We start from the raw sequence: 13,761 nt of genomic DNA on the forward strand, positions 1-13,761 counted from the left end.
TAGCACTGCATACTACACACTGAAAATTGTCACGTCCTTCAGTATACCTCTAACACTCATAATAAGTTGAAGACATGACAGGATTCCTTCTAACTCTACTTACAACAGAGGACCACATACGTTGCCTTGACATTACTCTACTCACACCTTCGTGCCTTGACCTGCGTTTCATCATCATAAACTTTCACTCCCTTTGCTTCGATCCCTGTCCCTCAACCTCTCAAGCTTCTTTCTAGTCTCATGCACCCTTTAAGCAGTCAAAACTAAATCAGCTGCTGGTTTGTTCTTCCAAAATTTCTCGACGGTGTTTCAAGTTCCAGGGTGAAGAGCAGTCGACTTACCGACATCGACACTGGCTGAGAATTCCTCTTTTAACTCTCTACATATTCTTACAGACGTATTTGCCCCTCACCATTATATCCTTCTAATCTTTGGAGGGGGAAATCACAAAACTTCCCTTCCTCTTTAAGAATAATCCTTTGGTGTCAGTATCATAAATTTACAGTAGTTAACAAAAAGACTCTGAACTAACCCTGCAATCAGTGGCAGGGCTACAGGGTGAGCAAAAACTCTAGGTCACGAATGTACAGATAGAGGCAGCTGGTGACTGACCCGTCTTCTTTCTTACTTTCGACACTTACCAGCTTAGAGGTGGCACCGTATCCTCGTTAGTTAAGAAAGCTCCTTGACACCTTTTCCTTAGCGATTTCTGTTTGGATATGGCTTATTAATATTCTTTTGCACTTTATTTATGCAAAATATGCCGATATTAGAATGATTTATGTAACACAGAGGAGGACAGTAAGGTGTAATAAGCAAAATAGATGCCCACAGCCTGACCCACATTACGAAGCACTGAACAACACGACCCAGTAAGACCTGTATTTTCATCAGTTTAGGAAGCTCCCTAACATCTCTTCCTTAGTTTTTATTTTTGGATATGGCTGGCCAATATCAGTTTGTGTGATTTTTTTTTTTTTTTTGCTATAAATTGTGGTACTGGCATGATTTTAATGACACAGAAGAGGATAGGAAGGAGTAATAAGGAAAATAATTCGCTTAGGAAAAGGTGTTAGGAACTTCCTTAACCTACGAGATTACGGGCCAGACACAGACACATCATCAACAGTGTCAGGGACTTGCGAGAAGACCCCCTTAAGTTTAGTTACTTACCTGTGGTCGATGGGTCTGGTGGGTCGGGCATAATTGATGATAAGCACCAACAAATGTTCCTTTGGTGCTAAGATACGAATAAATGTGTGTGTGTGAGGATGAGTAAATTGGGAGTGTGTCGTCCTGTCTCGGCTACCTCCCTTTCTATGGGGGAAGCAGCCTAGGTATATAGATAGATAGATAGATGGTGTGCTAGCCTTGTACGATTATTTCAGGTGGTGGACACGAATGTAACTTCCCTGGTGACCCCTCGGTTGAGCCGCGGCCACACCTGCCACCCACACCCCCGCTACCACCACGCCTGCACACCTGCCTCCTGCCTCAACGCTGGCCGGTGTGTTAGCACCGATGAGGGGGCCAGGTAAATAACTCTCTCTCTCTCTCTCTCTCTCTCTCTCTCTCTCTCTCTCTCTTTCTCTCTGAATAACAAAATAGTCGCCTAGTAAATTTATCACTGGCAAGACTCGCTGTAATTGTGTCTGCGGTGAACTGAATTATAATATCAGCGTTTTGTAATGTAATATTGATCATTCTGTACATGTAAATGATTTATTAAACATTTCGACATTGGCTGTGAAAAGACTGCAGCTACAATATCTTAAAATGAACTTCAAGTAATACTTTTCTAAAACACTAGACTTATAAACTTGTGTGCAGTGAGATGGTAAAGGTACTAAAGTCATCTCTCTCTCTCTCTCTCTCTCTCTCTCTCTCTCTCTCTCTCTCTCTCTCTCTCTCTCTCTCTCTCTCAACTTTATATAGATATATATATATATATATATATATATATATATATATATATATATATAGAGAGAGAGAGAGAGAGAGAGAGAGAGAGAGAGAGAGATTCCTTATGCATTCCTGTAGTGACACTCATATAGCCGGGCAGCTACGTTATCTGGTTATACACACATTTCTCAACTTCTTCCCTGTCCCCTGAAAGGAAGATGGTGGTGTGCAGGGCAAGAGCTGCTTCAGCCTGCAGTCCACTGGGTTCACGTTGAGATGAGCCTGGGGTCAGATCTACAACCCTTAGCATAGATGTGTAATTCAAAACACGTTCAGTCCATTTTAAGTATTTTCCTTGTCCTTCCCTCAGATGCGTGTGCCCTGGCGGGTCCTGGGGTCCTCAGTGCAAGGTTCTGTCGCGCACCTTCATGGGTTCTGGGTTCGCTTGGGTGCGCTCCCTCCCGCCCTGCCTCCCCACCACCATCTCACTCAGGCTCCTTCCTCTCGCATCCAGCGGCATTGTGCTGTACTCTGGCCCACTCTCACCCAACCCCACCCGCCCCGCCCACACACCCACGCCCCTCCTGGCCCTTCAGGTGGTCAAGGGACGGGCGCAGGTGGTGATTGAGGGAGCCGGGGGACCTATACAGCTGCAGGTGAAGTCTACCCTTGAGCGTGGCACCTGGCATACCCTGCACCTTCATCTAAATGTTCAGGTATTTGAGCTGGGCGTTAGGCATACACTGCACCTTCACCTAAATGCTCAGGCCTTTCAACAGGGAGTAACGCTGATGCTTTACATGAGTGGTCGAGGGTGGGAAATTAAGATGGCTAATGCATTAAACACAGTAGGTTAGGATGCTTGTGATTTTTATTTTTATTTTTTGGCAGGATCTGTCCCTTCTTCCTTTGGGGCTAAGATGCAAATGAATGTGTGCGTGTGGATGAGTAAACTGGGAGTGTGTCGTCCTGTCTCGGCTACCTCCCTTTCTCTGGGGGAAGCAGCCTACGTATATAGATGGATAGATAGAGATTTTTTGGCAGGGGGTAACGCTAATGTTGGACCTGTGTGGACGAGGTTGGGAAGGTGAGGAGCGGGACAGCGAGACGCACTGCCTGGCAAGGGCTCCCTGGATCACCCCCAGCACCCCTACGAGATGGGGAGGGTCTGGCCCCGTACAGCTGGGGGGCCTGGCACATCCCCCACCCAGCCCAGAAGACCACGGCTGGACCACTGTTTTAGAGACCCAAGCACTGACTGGCTGTCTCTCTCACCTGACCGTTAATGGTGAGGTGAGTTTCAGTCCCTTCCATCAAAGAACGTTGTGTTTGATATTATTCCTGGTATGTAGATCATCCATTACAAGTGGAAATGTTGGGTGGGGCAGAGACATGTTAGAGCTTCAGTTCTTTATATTCCCTAACATTCCGGGCAACACAAACTCTGAGGCTGGGTTTTGTGTAGCCCGAAACGTTAGAGGAAATACAAATTCAGACTCTAGCCTCTCTCTCTCCCACCCAAATATACCTGACATATGCTAGTAATTTTATGTGGCGCGAGAGAGATTTGCCTGCTGGCTGTCTCCCTCACTTTATTGTTATTGGGAAGGTGAGTTAACCCTTTCCATCACAATATTTCCTTCCAGCGTATTCTTGCAATATACAGGAGAAATTTTAATTTAAAAACTTTCAGCGTTTTCGTCAGCAAAGCACTGTTTGCTTCTCTCACCTTATCAATGATGGAAGTCGTGTTACCAGCCAGCGAGCGGGATCAAGTACTGTTCTTTCAGCCACTGCTCTGACCGTCTGTTTTTATTAGTTTATTGAATTTTGGAAAGATTTTTCGAATGGGAGGAAGTATATATGGCATTCATTTACCTCTTGAACACTAGAGGTCTATTGATAGTTGATAAAAATTTGTCCATAAGTAGCAAATATAAAGGAGAAAATAAGACATTGAACTGGGAGAGTCGATTGGCTTACAGCCATAAGGGAAGCACTGACTCCCTGCCCCTCTCACCTGGTGTTAATGAGGAGGTGAGAGTTAATTACAGGTGAGTGAGGTAAAACACAGTTTTCCAAGGCTCGTATTTTTGTCGGTTAATGAAACTCCCTAACATCTTTTCCTTAGCGATTTATTTTTGGATATGGACCCCTAATATCCTTTTTGTACGTTATTCATACATAGTTGGGCGATACTGGAAGGTTTTATATAATGCAAAAGATGGCAGTAAGATGTGACAAGCCAAATAAATCGCTTAGGAAGAGGTGTTAGGAAGCTTCCTTAACAGACGGGAATACGGACCTAACTGCAGTTCGATGGCATATTCTTTCTACCAACTGGCAATTTTATCCAGGCAAGGAGTGACAATATTTTATTATTATTATTATTATTATTATTATTATTATTATTATTATTATTATATTGCCCACCTTTAGCAGAACGATGTGATATAGTTTTTGTCAATGTGTGTGTGTGTGTGTGTGTGTGTGTGTGTGTGTGTGTGTGTGTGTGTGTTCCCAACATATCTCAAAAAGTTGTGGACGAATTTTCACCAAACCTTCAAAACAACAATTGTTTGGATGTGTGGACGTCCATTACTTTTGGTGAAGATTTAATCAAAGACGACCGAATGCCTTCCACTATATAGTCTTTAATATGGATTTCCCTTTTGCAAAACGCGATGGCTGAATTCCGTAGAGTTTTGTTAATTGTCTTCAAATTTGGTTTGTAGGCAGCTTGTACCTTAGCCAGCAACATATTTTGGCGGGCGATTAGCATTCGCCTCCTAAATGCTTTTGCTTCATTGTTAATTCGATTTGGGGAACTTACACTTAGACTTCATTAATCCCATCAACATGAGAGACTAGTCCAGAGATGAATGAAATAGTCTGAAGGTAACAAAACACACACACACACACACACACACACACACACACACACACACACACACACACACACACACACACACACAGAAATTACTCTTTGGACTGAACTACTTAACCCCTCAGTGGCCGCCAGCGATGAACGACGCTTGACTGTAAACGTGCCGCTGACGTTGAATTAGTGCCAGCTGTAGAAAACTGCCAACAATTATGGGAGGGGAACGAAGGTCACATATATTTGCCCAACCTACTCTGTCATCGCAAGCACTTTTTCTCCCGTGTTTTTTTCCATATGTTTACATGCTAAAGGCACATGCACAGTGAAGTTTGTGAATTTCTTATCTTCCGCAAATCATAGGGAATCACAGGATAGGTTTAGGAAGCCAAAAAACACACTGTCAGGTGCCAGACAATTCTCTTCACATTTCTAAGAAAGAAATCGATTTTAGAACTTTGAGAAAATGGTGTCGGGCCGGCCAGGGGAGTGTGCAAGTTTCTGAACCCACGGCCATTGAGGGGTTAATGTGGTGCTGTCTACTTCCTCCTTTAACATTATTATTCTTTGTCTCCCTCCTCTCTTCCTACTTCTCTCTTTCTTTCCTGTAACTTTTTATTTCCCTTCTTTCCACGTCAGTTGACTCTACACTGAGCAACAAGTCTAATGGTTTCCTGTAACCCAGGAAACCATATCCAAAGCTGGGTGGTAACCATATAACCGGATCACGGGGTGAAGTGGAGACTGCTACGCATATGGTGCTCCTGTTAGCTGGGTGGAGACGCAAATGCAGCATCCACCCAGGAACCAAACCTCCATACTTTTCCCCACGCCTCGCCCCTTGGGAACATCAGTTCACTGTACGGGATGGCCCTGCAGGGGCAAGTGCTTGCCTGTGGTTGATGGGTTTGCCCAGCCTGACACTGGGGTTCATCAACAACAAACTGGATAAAGGACTGTTTTATAACTGTTTACACCAGAGAGTATATCTATTATTTTAACACTACCTGACGATTTGCACAATTTATGCAGCGCCTCTCGTCATGATATACACAACAGCTAAATTCCCCAAAGAGTATGCTAAGCTGAATTACAGCGTTAGAGGGTACTAAAAAGTTATATTCTTGTTGGTTAAGGAAGCCTCCTAACACCTCTTCCTTTGCGACTTATTTTTGGATATGACTGGTTAATATCCTTGTATGCGTTATTTATGCAGAGTATGGCGATATTGGAAGAGCTTGTGTAACACACAGTAATAAACAAAATAAATCGCTAAGGAAAAGGTGTTTGAGAGCTTCCGCAACCGAACACGGACCCAAGAACTAAATCAAAACAACGTCCCATGGCTGACCTGGATCTGTTTATGTATAACCTTGTTTACTGCTGTTTGGCTGCCCTCCCTCCAACTCATGCCCTCCTGTCTCATATATCTCCCCCTCCATCCCTCCATCTCATCCTCAGTCTCCCTCTCCCCCGCATCTCATAACCCTTCTCCCCCATATCTTTCCCCACTCCATCCCTCCATCTCATCCTTAGTCTCCTCCTTCCTCTCCCCTTCATGCCTCTCTCTCTCATTTCTCTCTCCACTTCAATCATCCATCTCATTCTGTCTCCCCCTCCTCCTTCCCCTCATAACCCTCCCCCTCATACCTCTATCCACTCCATCCCTCTATCTCATCTTCAGTCTCCCCCTCCCCCTCGACTTAAGACCCCTTTCTCTCATATCTTTCCCCATTCCATCCCTCCATCTCATTCTCATTCTCCCCCTGTCCCTCCAACTCTCTCCCACACACTCTTCTAGCCAGTCTCTCATTCTCTATCCTACGCCATGTGGCCAAACCCTCATGACGCCTTCACTCACATCCTCATCAACAGCACAATGCTATTTCACATCCTTATTGGTCTGTCTGTCTTTCCATTTAACTCCATATGGTCCCATCAAGTAACTCCTTCTCACTGCTCTCACCCATGACTCGTATCCTTCCAACTGCGTCCATGTTTCACCTCTGTACGTTAGAGTGGGGATCATAATAATGTCATGTAGCAACTTCATTTATTTTATTTCCCTGCTCACCTCCTTGTTCCTTGTCACTACCTTCAATGCAAGAGCAACAAGGATAATTACTGCACTTCAGTCTGTCTGTGAAAATAAATACTTCTCATAACCGTTGATCAATATTTATGTTTTCATCACAAATATTGAGCACAGGAGAGTAATAGCAGCTCCCTCTCCTCAATTTTCCGTAGTAGCAGTAGCAGCTCCCTGCCTTTAATTTACCATAGACGGGCATGATAATCCCACCACTGGCCATTCTGCTAAGTGCCTGGCATTACGTTCTTTTCTTCAGCTGGTAGATTTGGGTGAACCAGCGTACGGTAGTGGCAGTGAAGCTGGGTGTCTGCCACAGGACACAGCATGCAGTGGAGGCAGGCTGTCCTGTGGTGTGCGTGGCTCGTGTGTGGGAGGCCTGACAGAGCCCCGGTGTGAATGCCAGCCAGGGTATACAGGCCCTGAATGCACCACACCCACCACTCCGACCTCCCTGGGACCCACTTCGTTTGCCAGGATAGCCCTTGACCAGCCGCCGAACCCCTATGAGTTGTGGCTGCAGCTGCGTGTCAGGTCCAGAGGCCAGCCAAGCGGTCTGTTGGTCCAGCTGTCATCCCGTCAACGGTATTCAATTCTCCAGCTGCATGTAAGCTAATACGGTCTGGAATCTTTGTACCTGCAGTCTTTTCTGGATCACCACCACTGATTTTCATGAGAATCTGTTAGGCAGTTACGTTACCATATTTGATTTTTTTGATAGGTAAACAATCAGGTGTGTATGATTATTTTAGGTTTGACATAATAGATTTGAATCCTTTAAATACGATACTCTCTCATACATTCTTATCTTTATCTCCGAATTGTTTTTATCAGCTGAGGAAAGACTTCACACAGGGAAGGTTGGATGTAGCTTTCATTAACCTCTTCATTGGAAAGCACTTCCTTTAAACTGAATGGATTCGTTGAGTGTTGGCCTGATTATAAAGAAAAAATAAATTAAGTCGATGTATTTTACGGAGTTTTGTAGTCTATTTACTCGAAAAGATGGAACCTAAATTTTACTCTAGAGGGGCGCTCAGTGGAGCGCATCTCTCCGACAAGGGCAACGTCATTTCCAAACCACTCTTCTTAGTGGGTGAGGGTTTATCATCATGGATGAGGGTTTTGCAAAAAGTGTTTTCCGGATCCAAAATCTGCAATACGATCCGGATCGGTGCCAAAAGTTAATCGATTGTTCCCTGGAACATGGGCTATCTACCCACCAAATTTGGTCCAAATCTCTCTCTTAATTTTTGAGTAATCCTGCCAACAAACAAATTAACAAACAAATAAACAAACATGGGCGAAAACATTCTCTCTTTGTTGGAGAGAAATATCAGATACTTTTTCATTTCATTACTGCACAACTAACCTACAGACTCAAAGAAAAAAAATTGTTGAATCCAAACTGTCACTTACTGTATAATATCAAGGTGGGCTACCTAAACGCTCAAAGGTCTTGTAAATTAAAGCCTTTCAGTGGTGTTCGTGGCGGGAAAGAGGAGACGTGTTGAAGAGTTTTGTCTTGTGGTTGCGTCACACATAACTTCAATTCCTCAAACATATTTTATTTTAATTATTTCTTATCATCCATCGCCAAAAGATGCTAGGTGGACACTATACCCTTAACCTTTTCAGATCAGTGACTTAGTACCAACAAATAGCATCAGTGGGGAGGCGTCAGGGAGTGAAGGGGAAGGAATACTATAGCAAACATCTGTAATTCTAAGGCCCTTATTCTTACGGGTTAAGCAGACTCCCTAGCTCCCTTTCCTAAACGATTTGTTTTCTTTATTACATCTGACTGTCCTCTTCTGTGTTACATAAATCCTTTTCTCCATCGTCATACCCTGCATAGATAACGTATAAATGGATATTAACCAACCCTATCCAAAAATAAATCGCCAAGGAAGAGGTGTTAGAGAGCTTCCTTAACCGACGAGAATAGGAGCCCAAGGTCCGTGTGCCTGTCGGTTAAGGAAGCTCCCTAGCACCTTTGCCTAAGAGATTTGTTTTATAATACAGCTGGATACATATAAGTTTGTATGTTTTTTTTGCAAAGTATGGTGGTATTTGGATGATTTAAATAACACAGAAGAGGATAGTAAGGAGTAATAAGCAAACTAAATCGCTTAGGAAAAGGTGTTAGGAGGCTTCCTTTACCAACGAGAATACGAGCCTTATTGTCTCCCGCGAGCTGAAAATAATATGATGAAAAAAAAAGCAGAGATATCCTGATTTTAATAAATGGGCTAAAATTAATGCTCATACTTGGTCTTTGAGAGAGGTGAAGTCAGTGAATGAACAGCGAGGTTGGATGGTGAGGAATTGGAAAATGTGAGTACTTTTAAGTACTTGGGTAGTGTGATGAGTAAGGATGGAAGTTTAGAGGGTGATGTGCTCGAAAGGGTACAACAAGGAAGAAAGGTTGCTGGTTCCTTGAAAGCAGTGATAAGAAACAGGGAAGTGAGCATGGAAGTGATAAAGTTACTACATGACAGTATTGTGATACCAACTCTAACGTATGGAAGTGAAGCTTGGACCTTGTTGGAAGGACACAAGTCAAGAGTGTGAGGAGTGGAAATGAGTTATTTGAGAGGAGCCTATGGAATCACATGGAGAGACAAACAAATGAGGCTGTGAAGGAGCGTTGTCGTGTGGATGTGGATGTGATAGGAAGTGTTAAGAGAAACACATTAAGGTGGTTTGGCCATGTGGAGAGGATGGAGAGTGAGAGACTGACAAGGAAAGTGTATGTGAGTGAACTGGAGGGAGGGGGAGGGAGGGGGAGGCCAAGGATGAGATGAAGGGATGGGGTGGAGAGGTATATGAGAGAGGGGGTTATGAACTGGGAACAGGGCAATGAAATGGCGGGGGACAGTGACATGGAGGCAATTTGTTTGTGGCCACCCTTTGCGGGATTGAGGCGTCTGGCAATAGATAGATAGATAAATAGATTGTTCCTGCATTTGTTTGATTCTTACACAATCCGAAATTCAGAATCAGTGTGTATTTTGAGGTATAAGATTAGGGTTCTATGCTCGGCAGTTCAGGAAGCTCCCTATCACCTCTTCCTTACCGATTTATTTTTGGATGCGGCTGGCTAGTATTATTTTTACGTTACTTCTGCAGAGTAAGGTAATATTAGAATGATTTAAGTAACACAGAAGAGGGCAACAAGGTGTATTAAGCAAAATAAATCGCTTAGGGATAAGTGTTAGGGAGCTACCTTAACGACGAGAAATCAAAGGGGTGAGATAATGTATATTTTATGCGGTATGAACACTCACGTACGGGGCCATTAGGAAATAAAGGAGTTGGTTTGATAATGAATGATGAATGGCTGATGAGGGAATAGGTTGATGAGTGAATAGGTTGATGAGTGAAAAGGTGACTAATCCCTCTGCCAGGCCACTCTTGACGAGCCACTTCGTACATTCTACCCATCCTATTTTTTAGTGGGAAGTAAGGCCATGAAGTTTATTTATATTATGTTTTATTAATAGTCGTATTGTCTGTAAAGGCTCCGACATGTTTGCATGCATCGGTCGTGGTCACCCAATGGCAGCTCTCCACTCTACTCTATCTCCGGCAGTCTCAATATTCAGTCCCTGATCCCTGAGGTTTCACTTTATGACCTCCTCCAAGCTCTTTTCTCGGTCTGCCTCTTGCATCCCTACCCCAGACGTTCACACTTCTCACTTTCCACACTCAGTTGTCATCCTTCATCCTCTCAGCATCCCCAGATCATCTCTGTCTATTCATATGTTATTCAGTAGCGCAAATATTTCATCACAGTACAGTCATCTCTGTTCATCCTGGCAGCTAAGAGGAGGTGTTGCCTGTGCTACCCTGACCCACAGCGAATCATCAGGGACTGAAGTGTGTCTGGACGGCTTCCCACTGGCTGATGGGCTCTGGCATACCCTCTATCTCAGCCGCCATGGACACAACCTTATCATATCCGCCGACGATGGAGATGGGTGGCGACGGAACGAGAGTCTCCCATCCCTTTTGTCTGTTCCAAGTCTCGGTGGCCTCCTTCCTAAAGTAAGAGGTCCACCAGCACGACTAGAGGTGGACAGGGAGGACGGGGTGGTGGTGGGAGGAGTGGCAGAGTTCGTGAGGCAGAGTCTGGTGGCTGTTCATCAGGACCTAAAAGGTGGTAAGGGTGGCGAGTTGTACTTTGGTCCACATACAATTGACTCGCATGTTGAGAAGTATTTTAGAGTTTTATTACAGTTAACAGCAGGTAATTTTTTTATAGTTACAGGAAAGAGTGAGTCATAAGAGCCTGAAAGTGACTGCAGGTACTCATTAACTCATTCAGGTTAAAGACAACTATACTATTTGCACTCTAACATGGCCTAAATTTGCCATCGTCCCATCTAAATTGCTAGGTTGTAAGAATAACACAAGAATATGATGCTGATCACAAAGAAGTGCTGGAGGAGGTAGAGCCATAGCACTGCCTCTACTCTGAACTACGTGAATTATGCCCCATAAGGACGAAAATCTGGACAAGATTAAGGTGAAAGAACTGTTTCATTATTATTAACTCTGACATAACTCCCTCATCTGCTGCAGTGATTTTGCTCACCCGAGAGAGAGAGAGTCCTACGAGTCTGTGTAAATAATAAAACCTATGTTCATTTTAATACTGTGATATTAATGCAGTGTATAGTAGTTGTTAGACAGCTGATGGTAATATCATACCATCATACCGAAAACAACATAACAAGCCTCGATCAGTTTAGGAATATTAGCTAGAAAAGTCAGCGATGCAAGAGGTGGAATATTAAGTAAAGTGTAGGTGTAGAATTTAAGACAAAGGTGAATGCTGACACCTGTTCTCGTATTCTTGTCAGGTAAGTAGATGAGGAAGCTCTCTAACACCTCTTCCTCACCGACTTATTTTTGGATACGGTTGGTTGATATCCAGGTGAACGTTATTTACGCAGTGTATGGTGATATTAGAACAGTTTAAGTAACATAGAAGAGGACGGAAAGGTGTAATAAGCAAAATAGCTTACGAAGATGTGTTAGGGAGCTTCCTTAACAAACGATATTACGGGCCCTAAAGGAAATAAATAAGTTGATGATGTGAAACATTATACGAATTTTTCCCAGCAAGTTTACAACAGTTATTGCTGGTATCCACTGCGTTCTTGTCGGTTGAGGAAGCTCCCTAACACCTTTTTCTTAGCGATGTGTCCTGTTTATTACACCTTAATGTCCTCTCCTGTGATGCATAAATCCTTCCAGCATCATCATACTCTGCATAGATAACGTGCAAAAGGATAGTAACCAGCCATATCCAGAAATAAATGGCAAAGGAAGAGGTGTTAGGGAGCCTATTTACCTGACAAGACTAAGGACCCCTGTCTTCTACCCTACCAGCCTGCATAGACGACCTACGCGTGTCGGGAAGGCCCCTGCCCCTGTCCCCTGCCGCCAACAGTGGGAGGGGGCGGCTGACAACAGTACAAGGCTTGGACACCGGCTGCCCTTCACTCCACCCTTGTTCCAACACCACCTGCCGCCCACCCCTCACCTGCCGCAACACCTGGAGGCAGGCCACTTGCAGGTGAGACTAATTCTCTCTCTCTCTCTCTCTCTCTCTCTCTCTCTCTCTCTCTCTCTCTCTCTCTTGGCGTGTCAGTATGCTTTTTCAATATGACTTAGGTGTACTCTTGAGCAATAGTTTTTATTCACCTTCTCCCCCATCACTAAGCATGACAATACGTACGATGCAAGGACGGACCAGGTTCAAATGACGTCACGTACATAAGGCATAGGGCCGTGCACCAAAGAAGCACGTCTGTATTGGTAGTTCCTGGGAGTTCAAAGCTTTTCCACGCTGTGACAAAGCTTCGTATGGTGTGAATGTACAGCCGCGCACACAATTTCACAGTACAGTCAGCGTTGCAAATCATGTGGGTGGCCCGGGTTCAGAGTTTCACAGTATCGAACGTGCGGGGAAGGGAGGGAGTAGAGACTTGGCTGGCGTGTGAGGCGGGTAGAAGGCATACAGGGGAAGGGGGGATGGGAGAGGGGGAAGGGTGGAAAGACAAGAGGGATGAGAGGCGGTTAGTGAGTGAAGTAATACAAGGCAATGTTTTATTATAGTAGAGAGAGAGAGAGAGAGAGAGAGAGAGAATAAACATACCAGTATATAGAATAATCCCCTTAGGATCTATGACAGCACTTTACACCAATATACATAGCTTAGTGTAACAGGTCGTTACCATACTATGCACAATTTGTGTTTTGTAGGGAACTGTCAAAGATCAGGTGATTACTATGGTGCTGCCCTCAAGAGGGTCTGTCAGTTGCCGAGCGGGTGCGTGTGCCTTGCATGTTTAGGTTCGTGTGTGTGTGTGTGTGTGTGTGTGTGATACAAGATAAATGTGTCATGATCCCGTTTACCGTCTCTAAATGTCCGCTTATGTCACTAGGTTTTATTTGTCAGATACAGTGATTCATTTGATAGGTTACTTATTTGGAACATGAAATGCTTAGTGCATTTATATTTATTATTTGTATCTGACTTACGGCATCGTTCCGTCTACTCATGTTAGAATAGGTGCAGTGCACTGGGAAACAATAGCAAATATATATGCACACATTAGAATCATGATCGTATGCATATACGACATCATATTTAGGAGAATATGACATGCTAAAATTTCACCTAATGGGTGAAGGAGAATATAACTTGCTAAAATTTTACCTGATACTGTATACTGTAATTGGGAGGATATCTTTCAACACCTGTTGCTCAGTATTTCAACGAATCTTTAACCTCTCCAGTTGCATCTGTTAGGTATTTAAGATAGCAGTGGTTAATTAGTAATGAAATTCCAGGAAATAAAAAGAACGGGGGGAG

At 43.9% G+C, this 13,761-nt stretch overlaps 1 protein-coding gene across 1 annotated transcript in view; it reads left to right on the top strand.

Moving 5' to 3' along the window:
* Nucleotides 1-13,761, top strand: part of LOC145391921 (uncharacterized) — a 216,960-nt gene that overhangs the window by 183,695 nt on the left and 19,504 nt on the right. The window contains exons 19-24 of the mRNA XM_080266412.1: nucleotides 1,389-1,534; nucleotides 2,273-2,618; nucleotides 2,947-3,195; nucleotides 7,132-7,479; nucleotides 10,698-11,037; nucleotides 12,273-12,459. Coding sequence (XP_080122538.1) covers nucleotides 1,389-1,534; nucleotides 2,273-2,618; nucleotides 2,947-3,195; nucleotides 7,132-7,479; nucleotides 10,698-11,037; nucleotides 12,273-12,459 — 1,616 coding nt within the window. The remainder of the gene's footprint in view (nucleotides 1-1,388; nucleotides 1,535-2,272; nucleotides 2,619-2,946; nucleotides 3,196-7,131; nucleotides 7,480-10,697; nucleotides 11,038-12,272; nucleotides 12,460-13,761) is intronic.

The sequence above is a fragment of the Coenobita brevimanus genome, chromosome 20 (assembly GCF_032717465.1).
Source record: "Coenobita brevimanus isolate Jiangsu-jjx chromosome 20, ASM3271746v2, whole genome shotgun sequence".
Taxonomy (NCBI): domain Eukaryota; kingdom Metazoa; phylum Arthropoda; class Malacostraca; order Decapoda; family Coenobitidae; genus Coenobita; species Coenobita brevimanus.